This window comes from Stegodyphus dumicola, chromosome 4, assembly GCF_044657685.1.
Source record: "Stegodyphus dumicola isolate Sdum_Otavi_A_Nest chromosome 4, ASM4465768v1".
Classification (NCBI taxonomy): Eukaryota; Metazoa; Arthropoda; class Arachnida; order Araneae; family Eresidae; genus Stegodyphus; species Stegodyphus dumicola.
The window spans coordinates 181,616,227-181,631,776 of record NC_140771.1 but is presented as its reverse complement, the minus strand read 5'-3'; the positions used below and the strand labels follow the sequence as shown (position 1 = coordinate 181,631,776).

Below are 15,550 nucleotides of genomic sequence, written 5' to 3'. Positions count from 1 at the left end.
TTTTTTATGCTCAACTGAAAGACAAAGATTATCTCTCTGACGTAATGTTTGCTTTCAGTTGCTCTGATAAGGGGTGAACATCTGACATTTAAGGCATTACTGATGCTCTGAATTCTATACATATCATTAGAAAACTTTCATCGTTTATGTATAAAAGGGCAAGAAGAAACATTACATTAGATTTGAAAATACTCTTCAGTTATTGTGAATTCATGCTTTAAGCACTGTTTCTACACTCTTGGAATAAAACTGTTGATAACAAAATTTAGCTAAATCAGAAATTTATAATTTCAAATTATGTTAGTGGTTTTGTAATTTTCCTCTTTAATACTCGATTTCATAACTCATTGATATAATCATTTATACGTTGTATATGCGGTGCAACGACATTCAGAATTTTTGACACAATTTACAACGTTATTTTCAATTCGTAATCGCTTAGTTAATTTTCTTAATTTTATTATTTCCCTTTTCTACTCTCTAAGCAATAAAATGATCATAATAAATAGTTCAAAATGACGCGATTTCAAAACTACTCCTTGTTATGTGACCCTTATATAATGCAAGATAACGCAACTACTTATACATCAGCAAAAGTGAAACTCAAATCATTTACTCAACACCATTTAAAGGTATTATAACCAAACATTTTAAATAATCAGTAGTAGTTAAGTAACACTGTGAATATCTATTGGAAGTTTAAAATAAAATTTCGCCATTCTTTATCTAACATCAGTAGCATAACATTTGTATTTCTCGGATTTGCTATCTGTTAACAGCTCAGCTCGTTTTTCATCACTGTACATTTTCATAGAATTTGTATTACATTATTTCTCAGATGGATATTTAGAGTTTGATGTATCCTTGTTCCATCTGAGATAATATAGTAAAAGTTGCTATAGTCAAACATTTTATCTGAGAATATATGATATTGTTACGAATTTTGTACATAGATAGATGATTTTAGTGCAATCATTTGCGAAATTGTTGTATTTTTTTGCGCAATGTAACATGAAATATCTGAAGAGACGAGCTATACCACAAAAGTAAGAATACAGGGGCAAGTCCATTTAACATTGAGTTAATGGGTATCTCGGTAATTTGGCGAGAAATCGCCGAAAGTCACCAAACTTGGCGACCATTTAGCGACATTTTGGATTTTGTATCACCGTAATAGGTATTGTAATTGAATAAATGTAATTGATCACTATATTAGCTGCAACTGTAATTCGACCCCCATCTCGCTTTCTAGTAATTTCGAGAAACAGAAAGTATTAGAAATATATCGGTGGCCGGGTGAAAACTATATAAGGGCAGAGAGAGAGCTTCTGCTCTTAGTATTACAAACTAGATAGAACTTTCACAGTCTCCATTGGAAATGAATGCTGAAATACCAAAATTATGGACGCAGGGGTCTCGCAAGGGTCAATACTACTGCATGGTATGCAGACGATACAGCCCTGGCTGTAAAATCTGCGAATGCTGACCATGCAGGTACTAAGCTTAAAAATATTATGCCTAATATAGAAGATTGGTGTAAGCAATGGCGTATTTTTATCAATGTCACTAAATCTCAGCTTTTAATCATTAGGAGAAAACGTACAAGAACACCTCTAAAGAATAAGCTTATGTTATTTGGTGAAAAAATACCCGAAGTCAAATCTGCAAAGTATTTAGGGGTCATATTCAATAAGAAGTTAACATGGAAGGATCATGCTACCAATATTAGAATGAAAGCCTTCGGAGTAATTAACAGTCTCAGGCCACTTCTAAAAACATTTTCGTGCCTCGAGCTTCATAGGAAAAGACTAATTATTAATAATGTATATCATGAGCATTCGATCTATAATCACCTACGCCTCCCCGGTATGCAGCACTGCAAATAAAAGTGATATAAATAGACTGCAACTGATTCAGAACTCTGTGCTACGTATTATTACAAATTTTCACTATTATGTGACCAATGCAACTCTGCACAGGGACTTAAAGTTAGATACAACTGAAGAGCATTTGCGCAAGATTAACGGGAACTTCTTTGTTAAAGCTTTTGACTGCTCTCATTTCAACAGTTTGAACACACGTAATTATCTTGTTCTTGACGACGACAGCAATATCAGACCATTAGCAGCTCACATCGCCGGTGACTCCAACTTCCCCACCTAATTTCGTGTCCACAACATTTTTCATTGTTGTATATATTTGTAATTATTTCTGTAAATATTTTACTTTTATGGTGATTTACTTGTATATAAATGTTTGTTTCTCTTGTATTTTGTTGTGTAATACATTGAAGACCTACGCAAACACTTCACCGACTCGGAGTCTATGATCGCTTGTTGTTACTGACCGTGTGATAGTCGGTCCTCTTTACCCACATCCTCTTCTCTTCGAGATACTACGTACGGATAGTATTATGTGATGTGCCTTTAGGCCTTATTTTTACTGAGCCAGAGACACTGCATTTTTGAGGTATTCTGGCTATATCCGACTCAGTCAGTCATCTGCTCTTAGTGAGTTGTTATTGTTGCGAGTTGTTAGTTCAACGTGAGATCGGATTAAGTCTCTTTTTAGATGCGCTTTCCATTGCTATATTGCGTTATGCTTAACGTTATTTGTAGTTTGAAGTTTAACTACTGATTGTACTGTGTGATACTGTGAACACTTGTACGAATATTTCTTCTTTTGATAAAAATAAATTTTAATAATCTATAATCGGACCTGTGTTCATTCAATGAATTACGAAACCGTACGCACGCAACAATACAATGATCTTAAAAATTTAATACTGACGCGCCCAAGAAACAAAATTCTTGAAGGATTGACTCGTTTAGCGTTTTAGAATTACCAATCATTTGACAATTCCAACTTAATTCTCAGACTGTCTATTTGTCGAAAATTATGAACTATGGCTACGGATAAAATTCGTTAAAAACTTACTAAATGTACATAGCGCTTTCATTTTTAGCTGGCAGCTTGCAAACTTGCGTCTCTTATTATTAAGTATAAATCTTTTCATTATATCCAATTAATTTATTATTAGACAATTAATTTATGAAGATTTCTCTAGAGTAAAAGCAAACTCACCTTTTTAATTTTAGTGAAGGAAACTTTTAATGGAACAGAAAATACATCTTTCAAAGCCTTTGAAAATTGCAATGACTCTTCAAAAAATTTACAATTGTTAAGTTTGTTTTCCATTTTTATTCATATATGGTGTTTCCAAAATTGTTTTTACAAATATCCACATATCATAAAACAGTGTATAATACCAGATACAAATGAATTTATATTGTTTTATTTGAATGCAGTATTTTTTCAAAATTAATTCAAAGTCTACGCTTTATTTGTAAAATAGACATCATAATAAAGGAAAGACTAACTAAATCGCACAGATGTTCCTCAATGAATAAAAGTCGCTTTACCATTGTCAGCAATAGAAGACCAGAATAACACTTGTTAATTGAAGATTAGAAATAAAAATTTTTTCCCTTAATACGGTAATCTTACTCATCCTATTTTGTAGTAAGTGTGTTTAGATTTTCAATAATGAATAGTGAGCGTATTTCAAACACTAATGTTTTAAAGTTAATAATTTAGATGATTAACGAAAGAAAACTGTTGTGATAATGTTAAAGTTTTAGGTAAACCGCATAGTGCAGTTTATTTCGCTAAAAAGATTAAACTATCAAAAACTTTCAAAGCATATATTTAAAGGAATGAAAACAATAGTCTGATTTCAGGGTAAATGCTACACGAAATTATGATGAAGGTAATTCAATTAATTGAATTTGTTAGAAGATAAACAGTTTTGTCAAAAGCAAGTCATTTTGCCATTTTCAGATCAACAATTTAATTTAAGAAATTTGCAAAAACAGTATTAATATACATATTTGACCACAATTATTATAATTACTTACGCTTTCTTTAGATATTTCTCTTTTCGGAAAATGTTTTGATTCACATCGCGTTTAGTTTTCTTTGAGAAATACGATTCGAACCTAAATTATTGGTTTTGAGTCAACGAAAATAAACGTGATTTAATTTAAACTAGATTAAGATTTATAATTTTTTATACATGCATCAAAAATCATGTTATTGTTTTCACTACTCGAATTTCATGCCCTAATCAAGTAGAAATTTCACTGCACTCCTCCTAAAAAACGAGCAGCAAAAGCAAAACACGAAATAAATCAAAACTTATTTAATGGCTATACGTGAACTTGATCCAAGATATTGGTGTTGCATTAAATAGCAAATAATAAAGCAAAGGCATTTAAAAACACATGTGTTACGACCCTTACGTAGCGAAAGACCAAATGTGTCGAAAGAATGTGCAATGGAAACATCACACTAATAACGAGTATAATACCCTCTAGCTGAAATGCATGCTTCACAATGGCGAAGCAAGCTGGGAATAGTGTCTTTGATCCCTTCTTGTGGCAGTAACGCCCATTCCTGTAGTAATGCATGCCGGATATCAAGCAGGGTGCCTGGTGGCACACTGCAACCTGTTGTCCGTCTTCCCAACATGTGCCAGACAAGTTCTAAGTGATTCAGGCGTGATGATGTAGCATGCCACGCCAGATGTTGAATGGTTTCCCTCTCCGAATAACTTCGCGTCACTCAAGTTCTCAGACGGCGGCCGTTATCGTCTGTAAATATTGCGTCGGTGTACTGAATATTTCTTCGGTGTACTGAAAAAAAAATGCCTTTACCTGCAAAATCAACAGTTAAAAAAAAGATGAAAATTCCTGTGAATAGAAACTGTACGTTGTAATCTCTCTCGTCGGAGAGAAGTAATGCACGATGTACAATCAACCATTACCAATTAGGTTCCCTAAGTGTACAATTTGAACCTTATGTAACTGATAAATTTAAGAAAAAAGAAATATTATCGGTTAACCCTCGAACACGCTCACCATGTATCTCATAACCGCAGACATATTCTTTGTTCCTTATCTTCAAATCCCTTTTCTGGAAATGGGCGAAGCAGCTGAATTCAAGGTCATATTCTTGAATCTAGGAAGTCCATGTAGTGATTGTTGAAATGCTTTTCTCGGAATAGTACCGCAGGTTGTATGTGACACACTCACGCCTTCTCATATCCTCCAAATTTTCATCCTCACTCTGTTAGTCAGCGTGACGCAGCATGCTGACATAAGTTATGATAAAGGAATGCAAAAGCTGAGAAATATGTTAGAAACCATTTCAACAGATGATGAATCGCTCAAGAGAAGAGGAGGAAGATTTAATAGATGAAGAATAAAACATCAATCATAACTCATCAACAGACAATGAAAAAGAAACTGAATTAAATATTGAATTAGAAAATGAATCAAATGAGTAAATGTTGGTAAAATGGCCTGATATTAAAAACCAAATTCCAAATGTATATTAGGACTAGTTCTAAAAACATTATAGGATGCTGCATCAACACCGTTGGGTTTCTAGTCTTTGCTCATCGACAAAGGCATGATAGAAACGATAGTTCAATATAGAAATATTTACATCGATTCTATTCAGGAGCGGTTAGTACGCGAGCGCGATGCAAGGAAAACAGTGGAATGTGAAATCAAAGCACTTTTGTACATACAAATCCTCTCATGTCAATGTAAAAGGTCTGTGGGCAACATATGGAAAAAGAATGGATATTTTCATAAAACAATGTCGTGCAAGTGATACCTTTTCCTACTAAGATTATAAGGTATTTCTCCCAATTCCCTAGCGAGCCTTCGTGGTGTAGTGGTTCTGCACACTGAGCCGGTATTTCAGAGGTCCGTGGTTCGATTCCCGGCGAAGGCGGTTTGCTATTTTTCATCTTGTCTACTTTCAAAAATAAATACCTAATGTCTCTACAAGATGCATTTGGTTTGATGATATCCGAGATCATCCGAGTAGCAGAGATAAGGATAAAATGGCTCTCATAAGAACGATCTTCAAAAAATTCGTTGAGAATTGACAGAAAGCTTACACTGTAGGTGAATATGTAACAATTGATGAAAAGTCATAACCATTCAGGCGACAATGTGCATTTTCAGGCAATAAATGCCTAAACTTTCTACCAAATATGCCATAAAAATGTTTTCCTTAGTTGATTTCAGAATATTTTATGCATCGAAAATGGATATATATGCCGGCAGCAGCCAAAGGGACCCTTTTAATTTGATAAGAATACAAGCGCTACTGTAAAGTGTTATATGGAACCATTGTACGATTCTAGACGGAATTTGACTGTAGATAATTGGTATATGGAATACCATCTATCTTATAACCTACTAAGGAATAAAATAATTACAGTCGGAACTGTGAAAAATAATAACAGAGAAATTCTGCCGTATTTTATAAAGAAGAAAAGGAAAACGTATTCTTCAATTTTTGATTTCCAGAAAGGAACAACAATTGTTTTTTATGCACCAAGGGAAAACAGAAGTGTTGTCCTATTAACAGCCTTTCACAACAATACAAAAATTGCCAAATCCACTGAAGTACTGAAAAAGTCGGAGATTATTTCTTTTTTTCACTCTAACCAAAGGAACAGTAAATGTTGTCGATGAAATGAGAGCAGTATATTTTACAGATGAAGTATCTAAACTGTGGCCTATGCTGATTTTGTTCTTGAATTTAAATGGTGCAGCAATTAATGCTCGAATAATCTTCTTTTCTACAAAAGAGCTACTAACCGAGTTTAGAAACACGTTCTCTTTTCTCGGATCATTTGAGTGTAGTTAATGGATGATTACACAAATTAGCGGCGGCAGTAAATCATGTTTCCTTTGAAAATTAAGGGAAAATTAATTTCAGAAGACTGCAATATGGAACCACCATCTAAAAAGTGAAACACATTTACAGAAGGTGCACTGATTTCTCTGAAACCAGGGACAGAAAGACACGGTTTCTGCGTGAAAAATATAATATTGGTATATATGTGGAGCATATGAGCTCAACCTGTCAGAAATGTGCAAAATATTTGCAAATAAAGTATTTCATTTACTACATTCATTAAAATATTTTGAATTCCACTGCTTTTCATGTTAATTCATATTTATACTGATGTATATATAATTAATGCAATTTAGAATGTGTTAATTACTTTACGGTATGAATATCCCGCGTGTCTTCTCGGGTTGGTAATTTTGATGTCCATACTCGCGGGTTAATAATGATTTCATATTTAGTCAGACGTGTAGGCAAGTTCCATATAAAGGCAACGGGCTTGCAAGTATAAGCAATATCTTAAAAACTTTCAACAGTGTAAACATGGTAAGGGTAATAGCAGACAGGATTTGTAGATATGGTCATAGTACACATGTTATTCGTGCAAATAAGATTCTTTTGATGATAATATATTTCATCTATGGTTTCGGAATTTTAGAACCTACAGTAACTTTAAACATCAACTATCCGAATATCTATTAGGTGGCCTTTGAGCAGAATACGTACAAAGCTATGTCGAATACCCTTCATCAACTACTGAGAAATTAACGGAAATGCTATCCATACACAGAACAATATCTGGAAGACGAATTCAAGCACCTGGGCTTGTCAGAGAGCTGTATCAGTGAATTTCTATGAAGCCTTTCGAAAGTGACTCTAGTTGAGAACCTGTGCCTGTGCATTTTCGATTCAGGGGAGATCCATTTTGTAACGAATTGTTACAGGTTATTAGAATAAGCTATTCTACAGTAACTTTAAACATCAAAGCTTTGTGTGTTGTTTAACAGAGACTATGCCATTGTCAAAAAAGGACTGCATCCAGAAAACCTTTTGTTAAATAAATGATGAGATATTAAGTGAATATCAACTATCATTTGCTGTCATGTAACTAAACCATCAATACTAGTATATATATACTGCCAAAAGAAGCTGGACAGACGAAGCCAGCACTAATACGTAAGCGTCCACCACTTGTCAGTTGACTTTATCTTTTAGTATAAATCTTTTAGTATAATTCCAGACTTCAGGCTGCTTGAATCACTCGGGGAAAGCTACTCTACTTTGGCTGCGACGTTTTACCCTATTCAACATATTTCCAAGACCTTGCTTCTTTGAAGTAACACCTTTGTCGATCGCTACATAATTTCTTGGATCTTCAGTCCTTTGATGATATGAAAGATGTGAAAACTTATTGCGAGAATTTTTTTTTGTCTCTAGTTTTTATCGACGAAGGATTAATCTACTTAATAGCCCGTAACAAAAGATCACAAAAAATTATGGTAATTGCGTGAATACATTATATTCTCTGCTTTTTTTTATTCGCTTTTCTTTTTTTACTCCTCTCCCCTATACAAAAATGGGTACAATGTTTTCCACACCAAGGTCAAGAAAAATATACAAACGCAATAATAATAAAAATATAATTAATTTAAATAAAGTATACAAAGATAATTAACGAGTTAATAAAGTTGTTTGATATATTTAATTGAATAATAAGTTAAAATACATAGTTCATTCACATATGTCAGTAATTTAAAAGTGTTGTTTAACATTTTTTAAATTACATAACTTTTACAACTTTCAAAGACAATACATTTGCATACGATTAATAAAGAGTATGTAAAAAGAATGTATAAATTATTCCTTCTATAAACGTTGCTTTATTAAACGAACGGTATTTATCTTCGGTATTTTATTTCTCATTTGTAAAAGGTTTATAAATTGCTTTAAAAAAAGATTTATAAAGAAATGCCTAAGAATCAGATACAACTTTCACCCATCTGTTGTACTCATCCTTTTCGTAGAAATATGAATTTACAGTGTGCATATACTTGGAAATTTGGAAGTGTCCTTCATGTATGTAAACACCAGCTGCAGAATCTTCATTCGTTTTATAATACATGATATATTTATATAGAATTATTTCCCGAATAGCATCGGCCGCTTTCTTCGCTGCTAATTTATCATCTGAATCAACTGTATAGCAGCAAATGACTCCCTTTTCAGAATCCATTGCAGTCGAAGCCTTTAGACTGCTTAAAATTCCTTCTTTTACCAGTGGCTGCAGTATCGTCCAACGCCAGTCTTGTTCTTCCAAGTCTCCATAGGCAAAAAGCATCCATTTTCCACTCTTTACGTCATATTTATCGATTGCATATGTATCTTTAGGGAAATAAATATAATTTTGATCTGTCACAGTAGAAGGCAGTTGGAGGTCACATTTAAATGAGTATGATGGTAATTCTGTAACAAAAATATATTAATGATAAATCTTATGGTATAAAAAACAAAAGAAAATAATCAAAACGTTTGCATGTTATAAGAAGTAACCAAATCAAACTTGCTAATTAATTGTACCTTTTCTGTTCAATTTTTAAATGTATAATGGATGCGAAATCTGAATGAGTTTTACTTATTTTAGGGTAGCCGTAACTTTATCTTTTGTTGTTCTCCGTTGTTAGCAGGTATCGAATTTTGTTTCTCACGTGTTTGAGATGAAGCGCTGTTGTAGGTGTCCAGTTGGGGGGGGTGTCTTTGTGTTTCTCTTTCTATTTTTTGAAGGGAGTGAAGTAATGAAAACAAAAAAAAGAAAAATTTTCTGATTGGTTCAAATTTAATTTTATGTTTAATTTTTAGCTTGTGAAATTTAGTGGGTGGAGAAACTGAGTTTTCTTTGAGGCTTGTACGAGAGTTTTAGTGATTTAAAATATAAGTGTTATTTGATTTATTTTAATTGTTGGTCTGCCCAGTCACTCCATTTGCTTGAGTCTATGTTATTTGAACAACATTGAACAACATGGAGATAGATAGTTCAGTGGAGTTATTGTTAATATTTTTTGAGTTAAAAATGGTTTACACAACGCAGTCTATACTTATTATTATTACTTGAGTTGATTGTTGATAAATTGATTGATTATTTGAAAGTGCCCAGGAAGTATTTAAACTCTTTGAATTTATTATTTATAGGGAACTAATTAGTTGTCGTAGGAATATTTCTTTTCCGGTGTTTGTGAAGTTTTGAATTAGTAGAAGTGAACAATGTTGCTGATTCTATAGTAATTTATGGAACTGTTTGAATATGTAGTTTAAGTGCTCTAAAGAATTTTTTTTTTTTTTTTTTTTTTTTTTGTTTTTGTTTTTGAGAGCTAGCATTCTGTTTGGCCAAGAGCCGGCGAAGATTTATTTCTCTTAATTTTTTAGGTTATTGAATTAATAAGTGGGAATTTGAATTTTGTTTGAATTAATTGATTTTAAGGAGTCGTTTAATAATTTGATTTGGGTTTAGATCCTACACTGTATAGGTTCTGTATAGTTCTTCCTACACTGTATAGATTCTCAGAGTTTTCAGTATAATTTTTGTTGTTTATCAGGTTTCCTTATTTTATTGGCTCCAGTGAAGGTCCACTTAAATAAGTCAATCAGATAGTTTGTAAAATACCTAAAATATTATCACTTAAAAATTTTTCAATGCTTAACACAGCTAAGTAATTTTCTGTCCCAGTTTGCACCATCTTAAAGACTCTAAAGACATAATTTTGAACAACGCGGGTATTCAAAGCTTTACGTGCTTTCTATGTAAATGGCAAATCTTTAACATGAAAGAATAGAGTATGAATGAGTTCTCGAATATAGCGTTCGATAGTTAGCTGTAATAATAGAGTACCTATTCAACTTTATGTAGAGCAATTTCCAGACATACTATGTCAAGCTATGTTTCAAAGCGTTAATCGACATTTAAGAATACTTCCCTCCCTCTGCTACTTAAAAAATTCTGAAAAATATAAAAAGAATTTGAACAGTTATTCAAATAACCGAAAATGATCATCTCTACAAATTCCAAATTCGTCTAGAATTGTGAATTTCAGTTTTGCAGAGAGTCCACTATATTTTTGTTATATGGAGAAAATGAGCTCTAGATTTCAAGAGTTCTAATTATGTACATTAGTTATTAAATTTCAGTTGTAGCTTCATTATAAATACAATTGTATTTTTAAAAATTGTATTTTCAGATTTACATTTTATTGAATTCAAATTTAAAAGTTTTCTCTCTTTAAAAATTCTCAGTATTAAGTAAATATTCTTTTCCTTTATGGTAATTTTTATAGGACGGACTACTTACTCGAAAGATCAGAGAAGCTCCATAGGATCCCATCTGTAATATTATTCTCTACTTATGTAGTATTTTGTACATCTGTACTCATGTATTTATTTATGTATGCATGGATGCCTAAAAATGTATAGCACACATAAAATATGCATGCGAATAAATGGACATTGATTTAGAAAATAAACGCATGCATTAATATTAGCATTCAAAATTTCGAAATTTTAATAAAAAAATCTGATGTGCACACCACATCACTTCCTTGCACGAAATATTAAATTATACGCATTTTTCTTGCATTTCACTTAAACTTATTGGATTGAATTAAATCAACATCGATAGCGCATAAACCACAATAAATTTATATCATTTGAAGAATTATCTGATCGTTGCCACATTTTCTATTCAAATACTATAATAAATCTAAAACGATGTATAAAAGAAATTAAGCAAACAAAACAAAAACAAAAAAAGTTTTTCACAGACGATTCAGTATTTCTCATTCAATTAATTCAGCTCTCTCTTCTCAACAAGGCAAAAATACATAAAAACTCAAAATATCTCAAAGTATAAAACATGATTTAATTCGCAATAATAAAAGAAGGCGTTATCTTTGTTGTTGCGAAGCTTAGTTTCTCTAGATTGACAAAACATCCGCTATTTTGCCAAGTTTGAAATGTAAACAAACATGTCCGCTATCGCAAAATTCATTAGGCTTAGCTTCACTTAAACAACTTTTAAATTCTTGTTAACTCCGCAAATGTTGCATGCACATTTACTAAAGCCATAAAACCCTTAAGCGGAAGATAAAAACAACATAATTCAATCATTTTTAAAGCAAAAAATGCACAATTTACAAACATATAAGAATAAAGAAACCGAGCTCAAAATACAAGTTGCACATCTACATGCTATACCAAAATACAAAATACACATACCAAAATACAAGGTGCACATCGGTATGTTACAGCAGCCCTACATACAAAATTTCAACGTTCTGAGGCTACTCGTTTTTGAGTTATACGAGATACGTACGTACGCCCAGACGCCATGAAATATTCTCTTCAGAATTCGTTTTAAATCAGTTTTATAATTTTTTTGGGGGGAAAAGTGTCTTTTATTCTGCCCTCACTTGTGGATGTCATGCAGAAACATCATTAAATTGCATTGGATAGCGGTCAAAATCGATATTTTTGTTGAAATATGATATCCGAAATTTTTCGCGATTACAGTGCTTACTTTTTACTTCGTACAAGGAAGTAAAAAGAATGTTAAATGATATATCTTCGTAATTGCGCCTTATTATTGTACTACTTTTGCAAAATTGAATCTACATTTTCGAATTAAAACTCTCAAATATTAATTACCAGAGAATTTAAATATTACACCCACCTGTTATTTTCGTTTCTTTTTCTCTGTTACACGTAGAATTATCGTCTAGACTTTCTAAGCAAGATGTCATATCGTTAAAAGACAGAATCTTCTCTTCTCTGCTACTAACACCCTCCATAGCAGCTACAAGCAAACAAATTAACAAAGTTTGGTTGATATATATTATTTATTTAAATCAAAGCAAGCGTTAAAAATTATAATGATATTGCTCTGACACCGCAACTGCAATGTTTGGAATATGCATTTTACAGAATTGTACAAATATATTTTCCACTCTGAGCGACAACCCTAGTAGCTATTTTAACAAATACTTGGCATTACTTAGATTACGGAAAAAAGCACCCGAGGGGTAGTTATCTATTTAGGCGGAGGGATGCCTTTGTAAAGGACTCTATAAGGGAAACTGTCTCAAATCCTCGTCACTCACGGGAAAACCGCGAAAGCATTCATGTAATCAACCTGTTAATCGGGGTTTGAAACCAGATTGAACTACCATTATTTAGTGGTTTTACCACTTATTCTATATTGAGGTACTTATAAATGGTATTAAATTCCGATTTCTTTCACTTTAGGTTGAGAGGTTTCTAAAAATTATGACATAATGTGCATTAAATTCGCATCATTAAAGGTGCTATTAATAAATTAATGATAATTTTTAGTGAAAATTATAGTCATTAAACAAACATATAAGCAGTATTTATGTTGTTTTAACGACGCACACATAGCTAAACAATATATAATTTAAATTTTAGAGGTAACTTAAGATGTTCCATGTCGAAATGGCAACATCTCTGAGAAATGGTACTTTGCCTACGCCATGAGTGATGAAGATCATATAAATCGTGTAATGGAAACATTTAAGAGGGTACATAGATCATAAATGTCCTGGTAGAAAAACGCAATGTTAAGACACTTGAAAAAATCTTATGCGGACACCACATGACTTCTCTGTACGGAATATTAAATTATACGCAGTTTATGCAGCATTTCATTTAAATTTATTTCCTCGAATTTTATTAGAGATACATTTCTCATTCAATTAAGTTCTCATTCAGTTCTGACTTCGCGGCAAGTCAAAAGTGTAAAAGTACAACATTGTTTACAATTAATAAAACAGATTAAATAACACATAATAAATTATATAGCAAATCAAAATTATAAAATAAGTTAAAAAGAAATATCGCTTTCGCACATGTTTTGCAGATTAGTGCATTTAGCCAGCATGTACATTTATAAATATTGCGGTTTAGTTGCAAAATATTCTGGACATAAGAATAAAATTTTTATTGTATGACTGTATGATAATAGGAACAAGAGACAGTGCTAATTGTAGCCACTGCTATGTATAATGATGAATTATATTCCTTATTTATGTAAGCCTGCAAATTTGTGCAGCAGAGAGTTTCATGTAATTTGCAATAGTATTGTAGAAATTAGTGTAATTTATCCTGAATTGTGAGTTGAGCATTTGCTATAATTTCTTCTTTCTATAGTCCTGTAGTGATGTAACTAAAATTTGATGTAACTAAAAGTACAATTTCCAAAGCATTCCACGTGATTAAAAATAGGGCCAAGGTTGAAGCAGAACTTTATCATATAAAACTAAACTAAGGTAGGAAAACAGATATAGAACATTTCATTAGATATTTTGCAGACATAGCACAGATCTTATTAAACTTACATAAGTAAAAAGCTTGAATTCCTTTGTCGGCGGTGGCAAACATGGCTTTGGAAAAACATTTAACGGCATTAATCCAAGCCCCGTTCTGAAATTTCTTAAAGCTTAAGGCAAATTAGAAATCGCCACAGATACATCTGACTTCGAGGTAGGAGCCATGCTTGGACAAGGTGGACAGCGGGTGGAATATTTTAGGTGGACAGAGGGTGTTGTCACTTAATCTCACTAAAAGAAATTAACTGTGCTACCAAGAAATAAACATTAGCAGCCCTATTGTTCTTTAAAAAATTTTGAGTTTACTTTGGCAAAGAATCTTTTACAGTATATGTGAACCATGCGGCAATCCAAAGTCTATTCTGGAAGAATTTATTACTCAGACACATAAAATGGGGTTTAAGTTAAAAGAAAACAATTTAAAATTTAAACCCATGCCCGGGAAAGATAACCCAGTTTAAGTGAAATGTACAGTAAAGAATTTTAACTTTATTTACCTGATTTTTACATATAAATTTGATTCTAAACTTGAATGATGACAGGTTACCATCATTGAAGAAATTATTGATTGCACTCCACGTATTTTTACTATACAATAATTATATTTACTTAAAGCTAAAAAACGCATATAAAAGGATTATTGATGAAGATGATGAGAAGGCTGCAAAGTTACAAATAAGATGATCATGGTTAATAGACATAGTTAATTTGGTTACTAATGAAACTGTAGCAGTAACGATATTATACGATTTACTTTTGGGAATTATACCAATTCATCATTCCTCAGGGAAACATTTGTGGGAAATTTGTGCAATAATTATTGATGTTAAATTAAAGATCTTTCTAAATTTTATTCGGATTTTATTTCGAATGGTGACTTAAATTCTAAACATTTTATATGGTGAACTAGTACAAATGCCATAAGAGGTTTTTAGTGAAAGATTATATTTTAATGTAGTAATTTGATTTTGTTAAATGAAATGTATACTGTTTCAAACTGTTGTCACTTGGGAAAACGTAACATACTTATTTATCTTTTGAATTTAAAAAAAAAAAAAAAAAAAAAAACTCAGCGATTTAAAATATATAAGTTGCCATTTCCAGAATTAAAATTTATGTTTCAAGCGATAGTGTGTTGTGGTTCAGGAAAGCATAAACTATATAATTAAATTTATTAAGTTTTTAATTAGAAAGAGTAGGCGATTTAAAAGCAATAAATGCAGATTCCTTTCAATTAATATTCATTACATTAGACCCATGAAATCATATTCACTAGATTCATTAAAATGATCAATGTATGCAAAGAAGAGTGCACGTTCGTTTTTTTGTGTGCTGTGTAGTTCATGCAAATCTACAATTTTATTTTACATATTCGGACTTCAAAAAGAGGAAAGTTACTGTACAAATAAAATTTCTAAAAGCCATCCCACGGGGTCCACAATCAGGGT

The 15,550-nt window shown here is 32.1% G+C and overlaps 1 protein-coding gene across 2 annotated transcripts in view; it reads right to left on the bottom strand.

Annotated features, from left to right (window-relative positions):
* Window positions 1-8,397: 8,397 nt before the first annotated feature.
* The window catches only part of LOC118205646 (uncharacterized), a 42,139-nt gene continuing 34,986 nt past the window's right edge, over window positions 8,398-15,550 (bottom strand). For both annotated transcript variants that reach the window (XM_035377935.2, XM_035377936.2), the window contains 2 exons: window positions 12,431-12,553; window positions 8,398-9,177 (listed from right to left, as the gene is read on the bottom strand). In XM_035377935.2, the coding sequence (XP_035233826.2) occupies window positions 8,687-9,177; window positions 12,431-12,553 (614 nt within the window). In that variant the 3' untranslated portion in view covers window positions 8,398-8,686. The remainder of the gene's footprint in view (window positions 9,178-12,430; window positions 12,554-15,550) is intronic.